The sequence below is a fragment of the Eufriesea mexicana genome, unplaced genomic scaffold (assembly GCF_001483705.2).
Source record: "Eufriesea mexicana isolate 0111107269 unplaced genomic scaffold, ASM148370v2 scaffold10344, whole genome shotgun sequence".
Classification (NCBI taxonomy): Eukaryota; Metazoa; Arthropoda; class Insecta; order Hymenoptera; family Apidae; genus Eufriesea; species Eufriesea mexicana.
Window position 1 is genome coordinate 360,959 of NW_016918030.1, and position 24,569 is coordinate 385,527.

The window sequence follows — 24,569 nt, forward strand, 5'->3', positions numbered from 1 at the left end:
TATTGTACATAAGTATTATGAGTTCTACCTTATGCACTGGAGAAACAACTCTTAGTTATCGTCTATGAAAATTGTAAAGATCTTTAATTATGTTAAGTTTTAAATAATCTAACGATAAGTTACATATTAAACTAAAATTGTTTTATAATGAATCAGAAATACCATCGATTTCACAACAGAAAAAGAACCTTCGAGTGTAAAGGGTGAAAAAATAAGAGAAAAATGTAAGAACAACGATATAAATATCATATAAAAATAATTGATGAAATTTATTGTTTCGGTTTATTGTATACATCGACGAAAGTGCGACGTTTTAGTCCTATTTTAATTCGTATGCTTATTAACATAATCGCGTTTATTTGTATCCTTTAGCTTTAGCTGCCTTGAACATGGCGACCAAGGAGTCCAGAGTTTCAAGAGCGGTGGGAACAATTTGATTAGCTGGCAGCAGGAAACCGTAACGACCAGTGTCTCGTAATTCGTAAGTGTAAGTGATGGGTTTGTGGAAAGTTCCCTTTACCCAGTCCATTGAGCTTCCAGTTGCGACATCTAAAAGTGAAAGCAAAATATAAAAATAAATCAAGATAGCGATCTTTATCATCCAATCTGTTCAATTAGAAGAGCTTATCGATTTAATTATTATATTTTTTCGACTTCTAGGATTCCAACTTTTATAATATACTACTCCGCGATTAATATTGCTCTACTGCATTTAAACGTGCGAAATGTATACTTACAAATGGTTTCAGCGATATTTCCAGTTTGGTATTGAGTGTGATACCGTACTGAGAGAGCATCGATTGTCTTCTTGCCGATTTCAAGCTGAAAATGCACGGTTTAATTATTCCTCTGTATTCATGTACATTCGATTAATTAATTAATTAACCGATAAATAGGTTCGATATATCAAGAACGAACAAGTAGACGACCAGTCACTGTTGTTATCGACAACACGAGGTTTGATCACTGTTTAAGATATGATACACTTGATAAAATTGAGGGTCGTATTTATAAAATTGATTTACGTCTGTAAGATAAAAATTTATGTCTAATTGTTTTAAAATCAACGAGGTTACCGCACTATTTTTATTTCGTAAGATATAAACTTGTGTATGCCAAAAAATCTTTAGGAGGGATCGAAATATCGAGTCTCTCGATACGACAAATTTTTATGAAGTTTCTACTTACAGAGTCATCATAGTTTTCCAAGTGCTCTTTAGTGTGGCCGTAAGGGAACATCAGAAGTTGAGAGTAGCTGTGGAAAGCAACGTAGGAGGAGAATTTGTCAGAAATCGACTTAATGAATTCGGACAAAGATTTTGTTTCTACATCGGAGAATGCAGAGCTTCCAGCGTACGTTTCAGAGCATGGGTTATTGCTGGCACCGCCCTCTGAAAGATAGAATAAAATTCGTTTAACAAGTTACATAAGGTACCGTTCAATAAGGTATTCGTGCATCAGATTAGGCACTTACCCATCCATTTGTATCCCCAGTTCCTGTTAGGGTCAGTTCCGTAACAAAAGAGACCGTATGGTTTGCGGGTCTTTCTCCATAAACGGTTCTGAAATATAAATATTACACGTGAGTCTTATGAATCTAGTATTCTTCGTTATAAAACATTACCACGATACCTTTCTTTCAAAATGTGAAACGAATCCTCTCTATTTTTTAATATCTTAAGGTACTTAAAAACTTCAGTACTTTAAATAGTCAAATTTAATAAAATAATTTAAAAAATGGTTTACTATTTACTAGAATGTTAAAAATTGAAAATTTTTAGTCATTTCTCAGTCTCACTCAGCTTATTAGGATTTTTCTATTATACTTTACTGTTTCCTTCGCTATTTCGTCTACTAAATTTTGTCAAACTTTTACTCACCGTCGTGTGGGTGTATACGAATCCATCAGGGTTGAAGACAGGGAAGATGTACCAGTCGTGAGACTCAGCGAGTGCTCTGACATCAGCTTTCGTGCTATAGACCAGCTCGTTCAAGATGTAAAGAACGGTAGCCGAAGTGACCCATTCTCTGGCGTGGATTCCACTTTCTAAGAAGATACCAGGTTTGTTCTTACCAAAGGATAGTTTCACACCTTTGATCTGACGACCTTCGTAGGTTTTGCCACCTACGAGTACTTGAACTTTGCCAGGGTTAGCTTTTGCCAAGCTGTCCAGGTAATTGTAGATCTCATCGAGGTTGTGATAGGTGCTGAAATTGAACTCATTAGGACTGCTGGTTGAGCTGAATTCCAGTAGTTGAATTTCTGGTGCTTTGGTGCCAATTAAGGATTGAACGTCATCGACATAGACATCGTAGGTAATGTCGAATTTCGACATAATCTCATGGAAATCTGGTATCTTGTGTGGAGCGACCATCACGTCTGCGAAACTATGAACGGCATATGGCTCTTTCCAGAAAGAGAACTAAAAATTTGAAAATATATTATATTGGAATATTATACTTATCATTGTTACTATTATTAATTTATGAATATTGTAGTTCATTTTTTAGTCGAGTTTGAGTAATTTAAAGTTTATCTTATTATCGATTGATTTCGTATACGTTTCGTGTAATTCTGACTCTGCGAACGTGAATTAAATACAAAGTATGTGCACTTACCCCGTCAGAAACATCTTCCAAGCTGCTTATAATCTGAAATTGTTCTTCTGTCTTAGGTTGGACGCGAAACACTTTGTAGTTGTCGTACACCACCACCTTCTGGGCAGTCGCCAAAGCGACCAAAGTAACGAAGATGAACTTCCACATGATGCTTCTAAAAAAATTTTAATTATTTTCGTTCCTATTTCAAGTGCAACAAATATACACCAAGACCGACAAAGCTTTAATACTTGAGAAATCGGAAATTTATTGCAGTAGAGATATTTAAATTCATGTCCAATTGTAAATATAAAGGATTTAATATTTTCTTAGCTCTAAGTATACAATTTTAAAAATTCTTCAAATTTAAATAACGAATTCAATAAACGTAGCATGTCGAATTTATTGCAATCAGAATTATATTCAACAACACGTTTAAATGGTAGAGGCAAAAGTGGAGAATGGTTGTTCTTACCCTGTATGATCACGAGAGAAGTTTGCGTTACTGAAACTTCCGTCTTATTTAAACGTTTCACCTGCACACGGCACCAACGATAATTTCTGTAAGATAGTTATTCAAAAGCCGTATCGTTAATCAATTAAAGAGAGAGCTTATTGGATCTGATTTCAGCTTATCGGATTTATTTCAAGTGACCGTCTTTATCTGCACACTCTTACACCAACCTACTCGAGATGTCGTTAAAATTTCACAATCAGTTGCCAACAATGTTTAATTCCGTTACACGTCAAGACTCCATCGCTCTACGATATTTCCATAACACTCGGTTCCTTTTGTCATTAAACAGAGTTAATTAATTCACTGGAATTTTAACAACAAAGTTATTCGGCGATCGACAAGTATCGACCTGGAAAAAATTAATTTGGAACACAATGGTGAGTTTCCATTTTCACTGACCATTTTCTGTAGAACGTAATAGTCGCAGTTTTGAATTTACATAACGCTTGCAAATGGTAGCTTTGACTGGCTGCATAGATTAGCGAATAGCGTGAAAATTACAATGAACAGAATTAGCTGTGTCTCGACAAAGGTATTATCATGAGCGATCGTGAATTATATGAATACTCTAAACGTGCGAAGTGGATCAACGAACGCAATGATGGCTATACGATATTTTAAAACTAGTATCGAAAATTCAGGTAACAGAACCTCAAGAAAAATTTGACGCACCATGTTTGTAATCAACTTGTTCCTATAATAGTGTCTACTTGTTTTTTAATTTAGACCCCACAGTTTTTAGCAACTTTTCTCGTTACAAAATACCAAATTCAGCGAAAGTAAGAAAAGAAGATTAAAAATACAATAAAAAGAGAATATTGCTTTTATTATCTTATTAAATAATTATTATCTTATTAAGTAAAAAAATTGCATTGTTTTTAAACATACTGTGTTCTTTATAAATTTTTACATGTAATTCAGGATTAAACTAACTGTTGTATATACGTCAATACTAGACAATGATTATATCAGACAGAAGTTTGTCATTTTACGAAGTAACATGTTTGTATAAGAAGGACATTTATGGTGATTTTATTAAATAATATGAAAACTTGGGAACTAAATCCTATATAGTGCTAGTTTTTGATGAACCATAGCCAAGTTTTGCAGCTTCCGTGAACATGGCAACCAAGGAATCCAAAGTTTCTTCCGCAGTTGGTATAATCTGGCTTGCTGGCAGAATGAAGCCGTATCTTCCCTTGTCTCGAAGCTCGTAGGTAAATGTCACTGGAATATTGTAAGTTCCTCGTACCCAGTCCATAGATCCTCCAGATGCAACATCTAAAACGATCAAGATGATAAGAAACTGATTTTCAATAGAAACAAAGAGAATCTGGAAACTTGTACTCGTTATTTCATCCCTTGTTCACTTCTAATTTCTTTCGTAAGCAGATTAACGTTAGAACTTGCAATATGTACATACATATACGTCTAAATATACACCTACAATGACGATAATAGTAATTAAAATTATGTAATGAAAATGGAAAAGTATCTACAATTATGTCACTATCTGAAGAAAAGTTAAGATTAGTTTTATCAAGTGCAATTACACGCTTTCAGTAATTGCAAAAGTAAAAAGCCTGAAGTTGGTTACCTCGATTACTTTGCTAATACTAGCGTTAACAAATCGTAGTTTACGATGATATTTTAATATTTGATATTTTAATTTTAAAACATCGAATAATGTACTCACATATAATGTCTACGATATTTCCAACTTTGTATCGCGTTCCGTATCTCTTCGACAGAACGTTTATAGAGTGGTTCCCTATTTGGAATAAGTCGTCATAGTTGTCGACCCTCTGGTTCGAATGGCCATAAGGAATGAGCAACAATTGACTGTAACTGTGAAATGCTACATAGGAAAATATTTTGTCGTGGATACTGTCGATGTACTGTGACATGGTACTGGTTTCTGTTTCAGAGAAAGGCTTGTTACCAGGATATATCTCGCTACATGGATTTCGACTGGTACCACCCTCTGAAATGTCAACAGGAATAACTTAAAGTGGCATCTTTCATTGGTAAATATAAATTGTCATTAACTACAGAAATTAAAAATAAAAGAAAAAATCGTAATATCGTGAAGATATAATACAAATTATCTGGAACAAATAACAAAATTTCATTAATTCTTTATCTAGTATAATACAAAAATTCAAGCTATAAAAAATGAAATCGCTGACAATTATCTAATTGATTACGTCCCTTTCACGAATGGTGAGTCTCGAGTCTTTAACAATTAGTTCTAATATCTAAATTGATTTGTAATTTATCAGTAGATATACGCAGACTAAAAATTACACTTCAAAGTATATATTAATTACATAGTTAACCGATAAACCAAGCAAGCATGCAACATCTCTTTTATTTTTATTAGATCATCACCTGCCCAGTGGAAATTCCAGTTTCTGTTCGGATCAGACCCATAGCAGCCTCTTCCACTAGGTCTTCTAGTTTTCCGCCAAAGACGATTCTAAACAGGTAAAACAACGTAAGTAATTTGCACCTTTCGTTTTATCAGTTCGGTGACACAATTATCACGTCTTATTGATATTCAGCAGTTGGTCGTGCAAGCGTGTACTAATCAGTAGAAAAAATAAATAAAAAATTGCAACTGATTGGACATCTATAGCTAATTATAGATAATGAGAGATAACAGGATAAAGTAACTAAAAGGTGAAATTCAACGACGTTATCTATAGAAGTGAAGTTTTAACAGCGATTTCATTCGAAATCTTTTGTGTATAGATTCTTTATCTCTCCGTGTATAAAATAGATTGTTTTGATTGGGGATTGAGTAATCACATTCACGTGATCGAAACCTAAATTTAACGTAAAAATAGGCGATCGACATAATTATGTTTGATAACAATAGATATTATTCCAGATTGAATTCAATTTCTGCAATTGATTTCTATATTAAATCTTTCTCCGTTTAACAACCTTGATAGGTCGATTAATGAATAATGATTATCGAGATAAATTCAAACTAGATTTTTCAATTTTATACATATTCCGGATATTTTTGGACATTTTGGAGTGCTCGAATATTATTTAATATCGAATTGTTACGTCACATTTGATATTTATACGACGCAGAAGCTATTAATTATCTCTTACCGTAGTATGGGTGTACTCGTAACCATCCGGATTGAATACAGGGAAAAAGTACCAGTCGTATGACTCCGCCATGTATCTAACACGAGGATCGTCACTGAGTATCAGTTCGTTCAGGATGTACGTGACAACAGCTGGTGATATCCATTCCCTGGCATGTATTCCGCCTTCGATAAATATACCAGGATTTCCTTGTTTGTAGGAGAGCTTCACTCCTCTGATACTTCTTCCTTCGAAACTGCGTCCTCCAGTTATCGACGACACGAGTTTAGGATGCTGAGAGATGAGAGAATCCAGCCAACGATAGATCTGAAAAAAGTTTTTTGATCGACAATGCATTCTTCAGAAGAAAGTTAAAAGCATTAGCTTGATGTTTGTGCCGGCAAATATGAAAGTGATCTAAGTCAAAAAGTCAAAGGAACCAATTTTATCATTCATTTTGTGTTGCAGTTACTTGCATTACGATAACATAAAACTGTTCTTGACAAAATAGTGGAAAATCGAAGCATTATATCGGGTTTTTAATTTATAATATACATAAAGCACGAAACTTTACATATTTTAACATGGAACACACATGACTTAAACCACTTTTATAATCATTGGCACATTTAATTACGATGTAAGTTTTGTTTATATATATTTATTAATAACTATTTACATTTATTTCGAAATAATTCCATTGACATGATGGACAAATATGTGAGTTGAGTAATATGACAATACGCTAATGCAATAGAATGATTGGTATTATTTTCAAGAATATTATTATTAATATCACTATAACTAGATATTAGAATATATCAATTTGATACAATAATGAAATGGAATGGTGAAACTATAGTATTGTACGGCAAAATTTAATTTCTATCATTGTATTATAATTTCAGCATTTCTTTATATATTTATTATACAGAATTGATTGTTCCTACTTAGATAATAGCACAGTCTTATGCTAATATGTTATTCTACTATTAATATATTTCTATTATGAATGAATTAACAATGATGGAATTAAACTAAGAAAAAATGGAAAAATCATTGATTGGAAGTGACTTATTAATTGAGGCTTTAAACTGTCTTTTTAAAATGTGTCTTACAGAGCTCAGGCGATGATAACCCAGCCAATCGAAGTCACCCCTTAAGTTACGACGGGGATTCTCATCGTCGATATACTTCTGCACATCGTCCATCATCAATTCTGGTTCAAGTTTCGTCGCATTAACAGTCTCCATAAATTCCTGGATCTTCGTAGGTGAAATCATTATGTTCGCGGAATCGTTGATCTTCGGTGGTAGCCAGAAATGATAACCATCGGTGTTCTGCATATTAGTCAACAGCTCAAACTTACTGTTATCCGGCACGAATATTTTGTACAACTGGTATCCATCGTATCGCATCTTCTCAGTGGCACAAACGCTTTCAAGAAGAAGAAGAAGAAGAAGATGCAGAAGAACAGCATTCATCATGGAATTCGATTTCATTTTGGCAACCATTGAAGACAGAACTTATCAAACGTTGCAACAAGTGGTAGAAAAATCGTGCAATCTTAAAGACTACCCCTAAGGATTATCCATACCCTCTTTTTAAAAATATTCAATTTTTACCCTCGGTTTCTCACAATTTCTAATTTCTTCTCAAATTCTATCCTTTCCTAAACTACAATTTCCAATTACCAATTTTCAATAACTCTCACTATCTTTTGTCCATCCGTGACCACTGTAATAATTCTTTTTTTGAATGCACACAAGTTCCAAGTAATTTGAAGAATGTTTTAATTTCCAAATTAACTATCGCGATACTGATACAATTTTCCGATACGATCGATCTTCGAGTGAGAAAGTTCCGCTTTCACTCGACGGCTTTGAACGGAAACTGATCGTTCACCGGTTTTCTTTTCGACTAAAATCGACCTCGCGGTTCCAAGATGCAACGCAGTTGTGCGCGTTCGAAGCGAATCCTCCCGCGACTTTATATACGACGCGACGCAGCCGTAGGAGGTAAAAATATCCTGTACGTGAGATAAGTGTAAATAAAAAAAGAAAAAGAAGAAAAATACGGGCGACACATTTGCATGCAGGATGGGCTATGGGAGTTCTTGAGGTTGCACACAAGTAGAGGCCTACCGATGGTCGAAGACCTCGAAGGTACCGTTTGAAAATATCGATAAACCGAGGTTGTCGACATCCAGTCAAAGAAAATACTCTGTAAGTAGCTGAAACAAGAGATCTTGAAATGTTTCTTCAAATGCCTAAACTTGTTACTTGGATTCATTTGCATAAGATTGATATAAAATTGGAATTTAATTAATTATTAAAATTCTCTTGATTAACGATGGCTTTTCTTTGTAATACAGACGTAATAAGGGGGAGTAAATTTCCTCAATGATAATAATTAAATGATTATAATTCATTCAATATTTTTAATTCACCAAGAAATAAATTTAAGAAGTCGAATGAATTTATTATTCGATTTATTTAAATACTAAATATTATTAAATTAATCATCGTTACTTCATATTTTTATTGACTTATTTCATTCTTTCAGGTTTGGAAACTGCAGTAGTTATTTGTAATAACTGTTATTACTGTGTCGATTTTTGTACATAAAGTGTAAAAAGCTATTATCAGTATTTGTTTCACGGATATCTAATACGAATATGATAAAAGTAGGTTTAAAGCCTTGATGCTAATTTATGTATGAATTTTTACATAGAATGTATAAAAAGTTATTCCCTATATCTTTCGTTTCATAAGTACGCATGATTACGATAAATTTATACGTTCTTTTTAAAGTTGCAAGTGCAACGACCCATGATTGCCTCCGGAACATCACTTGACAAGTCGATGAAATCAGATAAGGTAATTCGCGTCTATTAATTGCCACAATAATGAAAGAGTGAAAAAAAGCGTAGTTCTTGTCGGCTCTTGTATTGTTTTACATATTGCAAGCGTATAAAATGGGACAATGAACACTATTTAGCATCGTCCTTCGTTCCTTGGTCAGATGGTGGCATTATCGAATAGACGCGATTAAGTCAACGTGGAATTAATACTAATTTGACAGTTGAAAACTAGTTAAACGTCTTTTATAATACGCTTTCATATCTTATTTTAAACTACATTTGAAATTTGTTAAATAGCCTTTTACGTACATTTCTTATACATTTCTTCTGAGTAATTAAATTTTTTACGGCTTTTTGCTTAGACATTTCTTTAGATGCGGAATTAGAAATAAATTTTCTTTAATCAACAGTAACAAACATAAATATAATATAATTTACATACAATGTGATGATTCAATAAAAATAGATTTCGAATAAGTAAAGAGTAAATTTAATACAAAAAATTTCTAATAAATGAATTAATTGACACATTGGATGATTAATTGATTTATATTTCTTAATTAGCAAATTGAGATTCTTTTTGATAATTGCTAAGATTTTAAAAATGCTAAGGTACATATAAGTAAATACTTTTAAATACTTACTGTTACGTCATTATATATGATAAATTCATATTACGACTAACTGGTACATATTCGTATTAAAATAATTTGTGATAAGACATTTCACCACCAAATATAGCTAATAAACAAAAACAAGATAAAAATATCAAACATAAAGAACATTACATAATAAAATACTGAATATAAATAAGTATTAATAGTTTCATATATTCTACGTATTTATTTCTTATCGAAATAATTGTGTAAATATAACTGTTATATGTTAGATAACGTCGAAAAAAGAAAAAATGTATAGAAAAACAAGTTCAATTTTTGACGTCAAGTCCATATTTCATAGTACCAGACATGTTGACGATAAAAATTAATAATAGATCATTCAATGTCTAACCAACATTTTTCAAATATCATTTCCTTTCGATACTTTTATTAATTTTCACACAAAATTTTTCCTGTAGAAATGAATATGACACAGTTGAAGTATTACTACAAACTATTGGTTTCCAGTATATTTCAATCCATTTTGTTAAATTTTCCATAGAACAATATGACATAGAAAATAAAAAATATTAAATTATATGCTTATCTAAACTACGTTTAATATATGCTATAATAATACTGTACAAATATTTTAAAGTAAAAATATAATTTTATAATAATAATATTATAATTACATAAATAATTACAATTAATCTTAAATAAGTACAATAAAATATGACTGTCATGTGTAATATATATTAGTGCTGTAAAGGAAACTGCGTTACGATTACTATCGATCCTTGAATCGAGTCCTTGCAATGCTATTGACTAAATACCGTTCACCAATGATCGAGTCCTTGCCAGATTCAAGATCGATATCTGTCACTGTTACGTACACGATAAAAAAATAAAAACTCTAGTCGTATTTCCTGTAAGAATACATAAAGTGACGTTACAATGACTCTGAACACATTGTTCTCTAATTACCGTGTCGATAATTTAATGGTGTTAATTTGAGCAAAAATACGGATTGAGCTTAGATCCGCATACCGTATTATCGATTATGAGAGATCGTAAAAGTTGTTGGTAAGAGGTTAAACGGAAACAGGGATATGTATGTCAGTTAGTTGGTAATTTAATTGCTTCGCAACCAATTGTAATGCTATAAAGATTTCGATTGTATATATAAATATAAAGAATGCTAATAGTTTGAACTAAAAAATTTGATTAGATAATTTGATTACCTTTTTATTTCCAAATATTAACACTGCTCTTAATATTAATAGATTTGTTTGCTCGTATGAATAAACACTGTTGAAAATCATATTGAAAAGTTGTAAATTCGTAGATATTTAAAAAATTGTATTTCGTCTTTGTCTAAAAATAATGTTTTCAAGTAATTTGACTTTGAATAGTTCCCACATCTTATTTGCGTATTTTCAAATTAAAGTTATGTAATTACATATGTCAACCATATGCGCGCGAAAAAACAGAAAGAACAAATTGTCATATTTATGTCACTGTTACAAATTAAGTTAGAAATATTATTGAATAATAATATCGCAGAACTACATATGATTAGAAAAAATCAAATTTTGTCTTCCTTGTCTTTAAAATTTACGAAAAAAATGTTACGTATTTACACGGTATTCCAAGTGCATGGTCACATGATCTACAATATGAATGCATTTAAATAAAAATACTGCCAATCACACGATATAGTAGATCAAATCTAACCTTGCTAACAGTTTATCTTACTGTCATTAATCTTGCTAATCTTGTTACTTAACTGTAATTTTCTCGTAACTTTATGATATTTTGAAGACTTTGTACATAATTATGAAATAACAACGTGATAAAAACATCGAACATATTTGTTAAATCAAAACAATTTTTTCCAAATCACATTAATTTCAATCAATGCGCAAACTACTTAAAACAAATGCAAATTCTACTTTTACTTCACACACGATCATTTAATACAACAGAATACACTTAATAGAATGAATGTATTAACAAGGTTAGGTTCGATCACCTGCGTCGATAAGTTCGGAATTCTCTGTCTTATGCGCATTCATATTGCGCAATACGTAATTAAATTATTTAAGCCAAATGAAAATTTGAGTAAAAATAAAAAGTTGTATACCTTGTATAATCAACATAATAGTATTTTATCTTTATATATAATAATATAGTACCTAATATCTTATAATTGTTTTAATGTTATTTATCTTTCTGAATGATCAAATTAATCGAATAAAGAGACACGATAATGTTAAACGGAGTCCTTAGAGACTAATAGTAGTAAAAATGTTTCTTTTATTCTATGTATTCAAAATTTTATTTTGTGTACATATTGATATGTAATCGTAGTTTCTCTTTTTAAGGATACGTCCCTGCCGGCGTCTCCTCTCTCTCTCTCTCACGATACTAACGACGCCAACATTGGTCGACGGTATTGCCAGCTAGCTACCCAGTCGCGGTTTATCAGCCGAGCTGTAACAGAAAAGAGAGCGGAGGTGCACGCTTCCGAGCAATTGTCGTGCCTCCTCCGTTCACCCCAAATCTTGTCGTGATACCCGTCCTTATCCTTCATACCGAACCTATTTCAAGTAAAGGATATAAAACAAATCAAAATTACGTGTTCAAGTGTTCGTGGTCACATTTCGAGCCTATTCTTTATTGATTGACCACTCGAGTCTGTACTAAGGGATTGCGGAATTGAAAAGGGTCAAAGCAAAACTTGAAACACTAAAACCAAGAAGATGGCGGATAAAATATACTACCCCAATCAAAAACTCGTGAAGAATGCATACTGCAGCAGCATGGAGCAATACAGAAAGATGCATGAGAAGTGAGTGGTTCTATTTGAAATAGAAAATGTTCTATAGAGCTTAGTCGGTACAAGAGGGATGACAGATGGCACAGTGTAGCTCCCGACATCTCACGATTGATATTTTTCATCCCTTTTCTGTCAACTCTTTTCTGTGGTTTTGCTTTTTAAATTATAGTTTCTGTTATTACGAATCGATATTTGTTTCTAAATTTCAATGACATTTCACGATAAATATTATTTTTAATTCGAAAATTAACATTGCTACGAATCAATAACTTTAACGGGTACTTTAATCGAAAAGTTTTAAGATTTTATTACATGTCAGTTTTTGAATGAAAATTTCATATTCTAAAGTCATTTGGTATAAATAATTACAATTCTATTTGAATCGAACCTTTGTCTTCTAATAATAGATACATTATTTCATTTCAATCGAATATCATTGACAATTTATTTGAAGGAAATCTGTCTCGTATTTGTTTCTTAGATGATAATGGATTTGTTTTATGAGTTATGTAATTAAATGCAGCAGTGTTCGAGGAATTAGTACGAGACAATGAAAGAAAATGAATTGATAAATGGAAAGATATATGAATTGCAAATAATGTTAAACGTGTTTATTAAATGAATTTCCTATATGATAGTCACTGTTATTTATGAAAGCCTGATTCTAGGGCGCGATCTGTGCTGACATCTTCCAGGAACTGGTTTCAAATAGTTTTAAATAATTGAATCGAAATTTTAAATAATTTTTGACGAATTGTGAAAATGTTAACAAGGTATAATTTTTTTGTTGATTAATCTGAGAAAAACGCTCATTTTTACCGCAGTATATAAACACTGTTTGATATGTTAGTAATATCTATTAGAGTTCTCGTAAACTGTGAAAGCTGCATCAAAAATAATGTATTAAAAAAAGTTACCAAGTTCATGTTATTCTATCATATCGTGCGCACGTTTTACGTAAAATTTATGCAATAGCGTATGAATGATTTTTGAAAGTCTAATTCTTTTACATAATAATATGATAGATGTGTATTATGGAAATAGAACAATGATATCGATCCCTCTAGTAGCTTGCTATAGGAAACAAGTTCCACTCATCTCGTGGATTTGTGTGTTGAATAACTTAGAAAAGATCTTAATTTAAGTAAATCATTTTTGTTTGCAAGAAAGTTCTTCGTTATGTCAAGTTATAATATTTAATTATGTTCTTATAAAATAGAATGATATTTTTTTTATCAACTCAGTAATAACTAAATATTAAATAAATTTCCATTCCATAATGAAATATTCTTTTTTTTTTCTTTAACATTTCTTACATGGACTTAACACCTCACTTATCTCTACTCAAATGAATGATTCATTTGTCGCTATTTTCATACAATATTAATCGATTATTCTTTCAATAATATTTTACATCAATTAATGAGCAAAAAAGGTTTTATTTTTACCTTTTCTAATAAATTCAGTTAAAACAAAATTTTAATTAAGTTCTAATTGAGCTTTATATGGTGCCTGGATAACCTATGACCTATTATAATCATCACAGAAAGGATTGTGGTTGAAGTTAGTAACAAATTTGATTCCAAATTTAAAGAATTTAATCGAAGAATTAAATTTTTGTATTAAATTTAGTTTATTTCAATTTAATTTAATTTTTTAGATTTTTAATTTCTTTAGTATTTCATTATTAGAAATTTCATTATTTTGTTATTTTTTCTTTAACATTTAGATCAATACCTTTTCTTGCATATTTTATTTCCTTATACAAAGAAAACATTATTCATTTATCACAGCAATATCAATCATTTCTTGCCTAATAACATATCATACAAATTATCGCAAACATTCGCCATGAAAAATACAATACAATCGATCTATCGAATGCGTATTATTCATGACATCTCTTTAACGGTATTAAAGAAATTGTTTTCGAATTCCACAACTGTTTGTTTTTCAGATCCGTGAATAATCCGCCGGAATTCTGGGGCGAAATTGCAAAAGAATTTTATTGGGAAACACCGGTGTTGGAAGATAAGTTCCATTCCTATAATTTCGACCTGAGTAAGGGCGATATTTTCATAAAATGGTTGGAGGGTGCATCCACGAACATAAGTTTCAATTTGTTGGATAAAAATGTGAAGAGTGGAAACGGTGACAAGATTGCATTTTATTGGTAAGAAACTGGGTTTCCTTCTGTTATTCAAATATCATTTAATGCGCTCGCAGAAATTCAAATTGTTATGAAATCAGAAGTACATCCAACTGTTTCGAATAACTGATACACAGGAATGTATGATAAGTTCGTCTGAGAGTAAGGAATGATAAAAATAATTCACGAATACATTTGTTTTTCTTTGTTCTGGAAAATTATTATGGAAAAATATAGTGCAAGTACTTGGATTATCTTAGCTTATTAGTAAAAACATTGACTTATCGTTAGTATGAATTCAGTTAATGTTTGACGATTCGTATTACGTAATCACTATTTTAAAATACATTATGCGTTTTATGAAAATTAATTTCAGGACACATCTTATTTTTCCGACATTATTATTTAATAATATCTATGGAATTGGCATAGAAATATATTATCCGAAAATCTCTTCTTTCTTTGTATTATTTTATTTCTTTGTCATATATCTGTCAATGTTATATACCTTTTTTGAAATTCTGAATTCTTAACCGTTGTTTTCAAAACATTTTCAGTTAAATCCAAAAGAATTCTGAACCGGTATTCCATGAGAAATTCACGTATTTAATTACATAAATTTCCTATTCGTACATGCAAATTAAAGTCACTAACGTTTTTCATTTTTAGGCAAATATAAAAAAAATCTCTCTTGTGCACGGACAAGGCACTACTGGAGTTAGGTTATTATAGATCTAGCTAGCTCGTGCGCTTATTGTTGAAAGATAAAAGATTACGCGTGCATGCTTTTACATTCACCAGAGACTTTCATTCCACACGTGGATCTACTTAGTAACTCTCTGAGATAAATAACTTAAATATAATTATCTAAAGCGCTCCTTTGAAAGGCACTGCTTTCAGAGCTTCATTGCTATGCAAGATATACCGCTGTTTATAGACGCAAGTCATTCAAGTGTTGCATAAATGATACAATTTTTTCTTCGCTTTTATTGTAGTATTACACGTCATATTTGGACAAGGTTTGGAAAGTGTCTGGTGAAATTGCTGACTGAACAGACCATTTCTTTAGCGTCCTCTTTTCTGCTTCTAGTTCAACTATTTCTTTAAATATTTTTCACCATTTTTGTACAGGTACATTTTTCATTGCCTCTGAAACAAATTATTTGCCATTTAATACCGGTATCTTTTCTAATCTCGTTTCTTTTGCATTTAATATCGGTCAATAGTTCAAAGAAAAACATTTTTATGACTCTATTTATTCTCTATAATCTTTCTATAATTTTTCTATCTCAAATATTTCTTATTTCTTTTATTTCTTTTCAGTAAAAATAATATTTAATGTGATTATCCCGCTCTAACTTCAGATAGAAAATAAAATATAAATATTTCTTTAATTATGTATTTTTAGTGTTATATTATTTTATTGTTATATTTTCATTATTATTATTTTTCTTTTTTTTCAAATTAAAGTGTATCACAAACATATATTGACAATAATAATGTATTAAGAGAAATATATATTTATTTCTGTGAAGATCCAAACGCATGATATTAAATATATTTCGGTACGTTATGATTTTCTAGTTTTCTAGTCATATCTTTTCAGGAAGAAAACGACAGCAAAAGAATTCGTAAAGAAATCCTATGCTTACACGATCAATCTATGAATCAAGCAAGTTGCTTTTTCTATTCGATCGTTTGCCCCTGTCTTGCGATGTTCTCCTATTCGTTTAAAATTTGGCACAAAGCCAGCGGTTGTTTCCTGATTGGTCACATGCACGTGGTCCGATCGAGTTTGCTCACGTGACTGTACAATGTTCCTCTGATACGACTCTTCAAACACGACTGGTTTACAAAAATTAAAGTTCGCGCGTATAACACAGTTCTTTTGCCATTCATTAGTGCCATCAAAAAAACAATTGAACGAGGAAAAACGTACAAAATTTATTTCATCCATGATATAAAAACTTTACACTTCCATAATTTTTATATAATGCTAGAATATATTACCATATGTAATACTTATCGCAACTCTCATGTTTTTAATTTTTGAAATATTTGCTAATTTTTTAAACTTATTGTAGGTATCATCATTTTAATTACCCAAATTATAATTTTAAGATTTATATATAAAATATTAAGAAAAATTGTAAAAAAGGTAGTACTGAATTATAGTATTGAATTATACATTAGAAGTATTGAATTATAAATTAAAGTACCACCAAAACAGATCATAGATATAGGAAAAAGGTATGTTAATCTAAACCAAAATTTACTATATATATTACTTATCATAAATTCCACTTTTGTGATTATCAAAAGATTTGCTCATTTTTTACATTGTACTAATAACGTGTAATTAATGTTAAGAAAATTTGCGAGAGTAACATAAAAAGATACCCAATTATGATTTAATGATGAATCAAAGCAGCATCAAAGCAGTATGGAAAATTGGAAAATTAATATTCTATTAATATAGAACAAGATCTAAAATATCCAAATACGACGATAAATAAGTATATTTTTATCGATTTTTAAATCCAGAACGTTATCAGTCTAGTTAGTGAAGGGATAAAGATAACACATTTTATACAACTAGCCGTTACGATTTTCGTATTATCAAACATTATTTACTAAATCACGCCAGGCTCTTAATGATTTACTTTTTAGGAGTATAAATAGATCGATATGTATAACTGGTATGTTGATCTTGGTCTTACGAATAGTGAACGAACAAGTACTCTACAAATGATATTATATAAAGAGGAGATAAACATGCATTTTTACATTCGAACTCTCGCTTTAAACTTGCTAAACATTATTATCCATTCAATGCAGTAGATGTAAATCTTAGTCAAAGATTATTTGCGTATGAAACGATGTTTCAACTGATGAAAAGGACTCTGGATTATTTAAAAATGAATTTATTCAGGGAGAAACTTCGTTTCCCATCGTCACGTAAGATGCATGTAAAAATTTGTATAGCTGTTTCTGTTATATTGATTTGATTATTCTGAAACTGAATTCAATGACAAATATCTAAAAAAGATACATATGAAAATATTCCAAATCGTATATATTTAAGGATATGAAATTTGAACTTTAAATTTACTTCCCAAATAGTAATTCAAAAATTTTGAATAATTAGCATAACTAAGGAACACGTGAATTAATGAGAAGTTTACTGATTCATGCCAGTGATACGTTAACATTATCATGATAGTCACGACAATTATCTAGAAATATTTAACTCGATCATAAAACGTCGAACAATGAGATCAAACGGAAATTAATTGGATTATGTAATTCTGTTTCAGGGAGGGCAACGATCCCGATGATTATTCGCGGTTGACATACAGAAAATTACTGGAGGAAGTATGCAGATTCGCGAATGTTTTGAAATCAAAGGGAGTGACGAAAGGAGACCGTGTTGCGATTTACATGCCGATGATACTAGAATTGCCCATTGCCATGCTCGCGTGTACCAGAATTGGCGCTGTTCATAGCGTAGTGGTAAATAATTTTTGATCCAAATAGTTATCGATCTTATAGACATTTAAAATATGAATGAAAATATAACGCAATGATTAGTTTTATTAAGCAATGAGTTGTAAAGTATATTTTTATCATAATTTAATAAAAATTTATTTTGTTTAGATATAGCTATATTATTCTGGTGTAATTAAATTTAAGTAATAAAAGATAGAGTGCTTAGTAAACAAGAGTTCAAAATATTTTTTATTTTTTATCATTAGAATATATCTTATCAAATATATGTATAACAATATGTGCTGAATCATGTTTCTTTAAATGGGATAAGTATATATATTGTCATCTTCGACAGAATTGTTTTGGTCGATATTTTTATGTAGATATTTTGGGTTATTGATATTGTAGAAAAAACATGTTAATACCTTTTAAATTAAATAATAATTAATAACTTCTAAAAAATAGAATCGCTTATAGTGTATATTAAATATTTTTTTATTATATATTGTATATTTAATTAGTTTGGAGGCTACTCTTCTGATTCGCTGGCAGAACGCATCTTGGATTCGAAAGCGAAAGTTTTAATTACGACCGATGGTGTATGGAGAGGCGAAAAACTTCTATTTTTGAAGACTATCTGTGATGAAGCTTTGGACAAAGTTAAAAAGAACGGCCACGTGGTTGAATGGTGCATAGTAGTAGCACACCTTAGAAGGCTGAGTAATCCACAGGGTACTAGATCAGATGCAACAGGTATTCAGAAAAGAACTTATTTAATAATCAAAAAATTAATTTAGGCTGCAAAATCTAGATATAAATACAGCTTAAAAATACTCCAATTATTTCTTTACACATTTTCTTGAAATTGAAAAATAATCATTTTTACATATAATTAATGTAAGTAAAAAGAAAGAAAAGAGTAAGAAGTAGTTTTTTTGAACTTTTTAAAGGAAAAATAAATGGTGTAAACGGTGAGGGAAATGGCTTTGATCTACCACAAATTCCATGGGATGACGATCGTGATGCTTGGTGGCATGACGAAATGGAAGAAGTTGAGGACAAATGTTATCCCGTATGGATGAATGCAGAAGATCCACTTTTTATTTTATACACAAGGTAAATTTCCGAATAAAATGTTTGTCTCTTATTTTTTTTTTTTTTAGTATATATATGCATAAATTTGGAATGTTTTTCTTCATAGTGGCTCAACAGGGAAACCAAAAGGTGTCTTACATACTACAGCTGGTTACCTAATCTACGCAGCTACAACGTTTAAGTACGTGTTTGATTATCATCCTGGTGATGTGTACTGGTGTACAGCAGACGTTGGTTGGATCACTGGTCATACATATGTTGTATATGGTCCACTGGCAAATGGAGCCACATCAATTATTGTAGGTTCAAAAAAATTTATTTTTCTTTAATTAGTAATAATGATTCATGATATACTAAGAAACCTATTTTGAAAATTTACAATCTATAGTTTGAAGGAACACCGTTCTATCCAGGGAACGATCGATACTGGGCAGTCATCGACAAGTATAAAGTCACGCAATTTTATACTGCACCGACTGCAATTAGATCGCTTATGAAGTTTGGAGATGAATTAGTGAAGAAACACAATTTATCTACTTTAAAAGTAAGTCAAAATGTCAAAAAATCCTAGATATTTAAAAATTATACTTTTGTCCAAAATAATATGTATTTTATTTATATATATTAATCTTTATATAATGTTTGTACTAGCAGCATTGAAGTTATAAAATAATTCATGTTTTTTTTAGGTTTTGGGTTCTGTTGGAGAGCCAATAAATCCTGAAGCGTGGCTTTGGTTTTATAATATTGTTGGTCATGGGAAATGCAGTATATCGGACACGTTTTGGCAAACGGAAACCGGTGGTCATGTAATCACTCCCCTTCCTGGTGCTACGCCAATGAAACCGGGTTCTGCAGTAAGTTTCTATTATATATTTCTTATTATCAACTCGATAAATAACGCAATTAATACATTTATTATTTTTCTTGCTAGACGTTCCCATTCTTTGGGGTCTTACCAGAAATTTTGGACGAAGATGGTCGATTAATTGAAGGTGAAGGTGAGGGATACTTAGTTTTCCGTCAACCTTGGCCAGGGATGATGAGATCTCTCTATGGAAATCATCAACGCTTCCAAAATACATATTTCGATAGATTTCATGGATATTATTGCACGGGAGATGGTAAGTTGATAAACTTGAACTTCAAATTTGATAACTAGAGATTGGGTTGAAATAAAGAATTATTTAGCTAACGGATTTCTGAAATTAAGACCAGCATATTTTGCGTCTTTTCCAAGTTCCTCTTCGATTCTTAATATCTGGTTATACTTGGCAGTTCTTTCGCTTCTACAAGGCGCCCCAGCTTTAAATTGTCCAGCAGATAATCCTATAGCAAAATCAGCTACAAAATTATCTTCAGTTTCTCCTTCACAAGCTGTCACAATATATCCCCAGTTACTGATTCTCGCTATTTTTGCACAGTTAATTGCCTCCGTTACGGTTCCAACTTGGGAGAGTCTCAGTACGAGAGCGTTAGCCATTTGTCTTTCAATAGCTTCCTCAATTCGATCAATATTCATCGCTGTTAAATCATCAGAAACAATTTGAATATCTTGATCAGCTAATGTGAGCCAACCTTCCCAATCTTCTTGGTCGAATGGATCTTCGATCGAGACAAGAGATGGAAATTCTGTAAAATATTCTAAATATTGATCTTTCAGTGCTTCTGCCTCCATATATTCGTCAGGATCAGAATCTTCTGTTTTAAATGCTAAATCATATCCTCCTATTACAAAAAACATATGTTATATTTTATTTTAATCAATTTTGTTCAATCTTATTAAGTTATTATGTAGCTTCAGTTATCGTATACTACAGCCTTTATAAATTTTATTAACCTTCTTTGTAAAAGGCACTGGCTGCCATGTCTATTCCTATCTTAATTTTTCCCTCATATCCTGCCTCCTTAATTGATTCATCTAATAATAATAAAGCCTCTTTATCTTCCTCCAATTCTAAGGGTGTAAATGCACCTTCGTCGCTGACTGGAAGGGGTAACTGAATTTCTTGAGCAGTTGCAATCTTCTGTTCGAGTACTCTATATACTTCGGTACCCATTTTCATAGCATCAGCAAAACTTTCAGCTCCTAGTAATTTATAAGATGAAAGATGTACCCAGCAAGATAGAATATTAATCAAAAGACAAAATATAAAATGATAAGAAAGTAAGGATACCTATAGGCAAAATCATAAATTCTTGACATGGTATTGTATTATTAGCATGCCTGCCTCCACTAATCATGTTGAAACTGGGAACAGGTATATAAAGTTCTCCATTTTCCGCTAATTCTGCAATATATCTACAAAACAGGAAAGAAATCGTATTTAGAGCTGTATGTGGATTAAATCCTTTAATCTTTATTCGTTTAGGATCTTTTGATATGTTTACTTTTCGTATGAAAATTATTAAGTTTTATGAAATTTTAAAATCAAATAAAAAAATATCTTGTGATATTTAATTAAAGAGAAATAATGTTTGTACTTAGCCGTACCAGCTTCTTTCAAATCTATTTAATGTGAATAATGCATTAGGAAATATATTCTCTTAATTATTATTCTCTAGAAGTTACCTGTAAACTGGAAGGCCTTTTTTCGCGGCGCCAGCTTTACAGCAGGCTATGGAGACACCAAGGATTGCATTCGCACCTAATTTCGATTTATTCTCAGTACCATCTAAACGGTTTAATAAACTATCTATCTCCATTTGTTGGCAAGCTTCTAATCTCGATTTCAGAAGTTGAGGTGCAATTACATTATTGACCATGTCAACAGCTCTAAATACTGAACGTCCATGATACATAGCTTCATTTCCATCCCTTAGTTCTTGTGCCTGATTAGGGTTTGGTACCAGAACAGACGGTACCGAAGATCTCAATAATCCAACATCTGTAATTATATCTACTTCCAAAGTTGGATCACCTCTGGAATCAAAAATTTGACGAGCTTTAACCTTCTGTATAGGCATCGTGTATTCCCTTATAAATTCGTTTGTAAATAATTATAATAATTATTAAGTCAGGATATGTCTTTTTTATCAAAAAGGAATTGGAAAGACTTTAATATGGCTAATGGAGTTGCATTATTGCTATTGAGAATTTTTTAATGAGAGCTTTTGTGAATTAAACCATGGTTATAGCCATTTTGGATAAAACAACTGAGGTTCTACACATGTATACTTCTTTTCTTATATTTTTTTAAGATGAATTGGAACAATATTTATTTCTTCTTTATTATATAGAGAATAAAGAAGTATTTCTTTTTCTTTTTTTAGTTTTCAAGTAGAATTATAATGTGAGAATTGTAATATTTTATTCGTATATAGAATGAAATATATGCAATTTTATTTGAAAATATATATGTGCTAATAAGTACGTATTTTCTAGTTTATATTAAATATAGATATACATTTAATTTCAGGCGCTAGGCGTGATGCAGATGGTTATCTGTGGATAACCGGTCGTATTGATGATATGTTAAATGTTTCTGGTCATCTTATGTCTACAGCAGAAGTAGAAAGCGTATTAACTGAACATTTCTCAGTATCTGAAGCTGCAGTAGTTAGTAAGCCACATCCAGTAAAAGGTCAATGCCTTTATTGCTTTGTCACACCCAATGAGGGTGCTAAATTTGACAAAAAACTACAAGATGAACTTAAAAAGAGAGGTAAACATAAATGTATAATTAGCTTTTAAATATCTAAAGATTTCAAAAGCATATACAATTAAGTTATGTAAATTATTAGTAAAATATTTTTTTTATAAATTGTGTGTTATTTTTAGTGCGTGAACGAATCGGTCCATTTGCACAACCGGATATCATTCAACATGCGCCAGGACTACCAAAAACTCGATCGGGCAAAATCATGAGACGTATACTTAGGAAAATCGCAGCAGGAGATAAAAATGTCGGTGATGTATCAACGTTAGCCGATGAGAGTATCGTCGATATTCTTTTCCAACTGAGGCCGCAAGTTTAAGCAAATTTTCCATATTGGTGTAGCGACCTTCGGTGGAAACATAGTAGCTTAGAAATGAATGATAACGACACGCTTCCGGTGACCGATAAAAATATAAGACTTTCGAGTTATAGCTATCGAAAAAAATACTGCGAGAACTTATCATTAGAACACAAAGGACAGCTACAGGGAGAGTAATTTTTATCATGAGAGACAGATCAGTTTTTAAAGTAGCATCTTAAACCAAAAACTTCTGTTCTATACATTAGAATCCTTTCCCTCTTATTAATAGTTATTATTTATAGTACTATTTATCGATTATTTCATAGACAATTATTATGCAATAATAGTTAATACTTTCAGCCCAATATTGTCGGTAGCATCTATGTCGGTAGCATCTATTTCTTGAAACAGAATGTTTTATAAATTACAATTTATTTATTACTTAGCAATGATATGATTATTTAAGTGAGTTAATTATATTTTTATTACCTCGAAAAACAACTACATGTTACAAAAAAAAAAAAAACTAAAACTGTTACATAACTATAAAAAACAAGATAATTATTAAGAATGTAAAATGAAAATATGTTTCAGAATCATAAAAGACCTGAAATGTTGGTAAATCTATTTACGGTTTTTCAGAAATCGATTATAAATATATTAATTGTTGTGCACCAATCGACAGCATAGCAGCAATATTTTATGAATATAAGCGATATCAAAAATCGAAAGATGTACAATTCTTTGTCATTGTTGAAAACTTTTATAATGTACACTTTCATGGTGCACATGTTTAAACGATTTGTCTACATTAAATAATATGAAAGTATCTTGAAAGCTTTTGAAAAGTTTACAAAAATTAATTGTAATTATATATTATATGTGTATATATTGAACGGTAACGCTAAATTATTTTACGATAGCATAATTTTCGGAATATGTTATGACATAAAAATTCTGTTTATTCTTGTTTAAAGATGTAGCCAGTTCTAAATCATTTTAAATCTCATAAAGTTGTTTTTAGTTTTGTTTATTTTATTTATTATCTTGTTAGGTTCTGAATGACTTCCGACAACGACAACGCTTATATAGTTCGGATTTACTTGTCTTGTTAGCATTACAGAGAAACTTATCGACAACTGAAAGTACGAATGTGGTTATGAAAGTATGACAGTCTACGTCATATTTAAAGAAATACTGTATAAAAAATTGCAAGTCCATTAGCTATAATGTAAAATTTTTTGCTCACAATTTCGATTTTCCTTAAATACATGTGAAAAATAACTTTATAAAAAAAAAAAAAATTAGTGAAAAGTTATAGAAACAAACTATTTTATTTTGGCGAAATATTT

General features: G+C 31.0%; 4 protein-coding genes and 1 long non-coding RNA gene across 5 annotated transcripts; 2 read left to right on the forward strand and 3 right to left on the reverse strand.

Moving 5' to 3' along the window:
* Positions 1-270: 270 nt before the first annotated feature.
* On the reverse strand, positions 271-3,151 carry LOC108553388 (zinc carboxypeptidase). The gene is made up of 7 exons (XM_017908257.1): positions 3,074-3,151; positions 2,620-2,773; positions 1,881-2,423; positions 1,475-1,562; positions 1,189-1,391; positions 738-822; positions 271-549 (listed from the first exon to the last, which is right to left on the reverse strand). Exons 2-7 carry the CDS (start codon positions 2,764-2,766, stop codon positions 356-358), a joined length of 1,260 nt encoding a protein of 419 aa, XP_017763746.1. The 5' UTR covers positions 2,767-2,773; positions 3,074-3,151; the 3' UTR covers positions 271-355.
* Positions 3,152-3,242: 91 nt separating this feature from the next.
* Positions 3,243-5,560, forward strand: LOC108553392 (uncharacterized). Its single transcript, XR_001890628.1, has 3 exons — positions 3,243-3,492; positions 5,043-5,142; positions 5,499-5,560. It is a non-coding gene; the product is annotated as an uncharacterized LOC108553392 (long non-coding RNA).
* On the reverse strand, positions 4,148-8,355 carry LOC108553387 (zinc carboxypeptidase). The gene is made up of 5 exons (XM_017908254.1): positions 7,339-8,355; positions 6,242-6,547; positions 5,507-5,594; positions 4,812-5,099; positions 4,148-4,396 (listed from the first exon to the last, which is right to left on the reverse strand). The coding sequence occupies exons 1-5, from the start codon at positions 7,732-7,734 to the stop codon at positions 4,182-4,184; spliced, it is 1,293 nt and encodes a 430-aa protein (XP_017763743.1). The 5' UTR covers positions 7,735-8,355; the 3' UTR covers positions 4,148-4,181.
* A 3,809-nt stretch (positions 8,356-12,164) lies between these two features.
* Positions 12,165-23,598, forward strand: AcCoAS (acetyl coenzyme A synthase). The gene is made up of 11 exons (XM_017908253.1): positions 12,165-12,536; positions 14,482-14,697; positions 17,991-18,186; positions 18,684-18,915; positions 19,113-19,278; positions 19,364-19,556; positions 19,646-19,801; positions 19,947-20,114; positions 20,192-20,381; positions 22,677-22,922; positions 23,039-23,598. Exons 1-11 carry the CDS (start codon positions 12,448-12,450, stop codon positions 23,233-23,235), a joined length of 2,049 nt encoding a protein of 682 aa, XP_017763742.1. The 5' UTR covers positions 12,165-12,447; the 3' UTR covers positions 23,236-23,598.
* Positions 20,433-22,224, reverse strand: LOC108553389 (enolase). Its single transcript, XM_017908258.1, has 4 exons — positions 21,830-22,224; positions 21,435-21,559; positions 21,098-21,346; positions 20,433-20,985 (listed from the first exon to the last, which is right to left on the reverse strand). Exons 1-4 carry the CDS (start codon positions 22,222-22,224, stop codon positions 20,441-20,443), a joined length of 1,314 nt encoding a protein of 437 aa, XP_017763747.1. The 3' UTR covers positions 20,433-20,440.
* Positions 23,599-24,569: the final 971 nt, after the last annotated feature.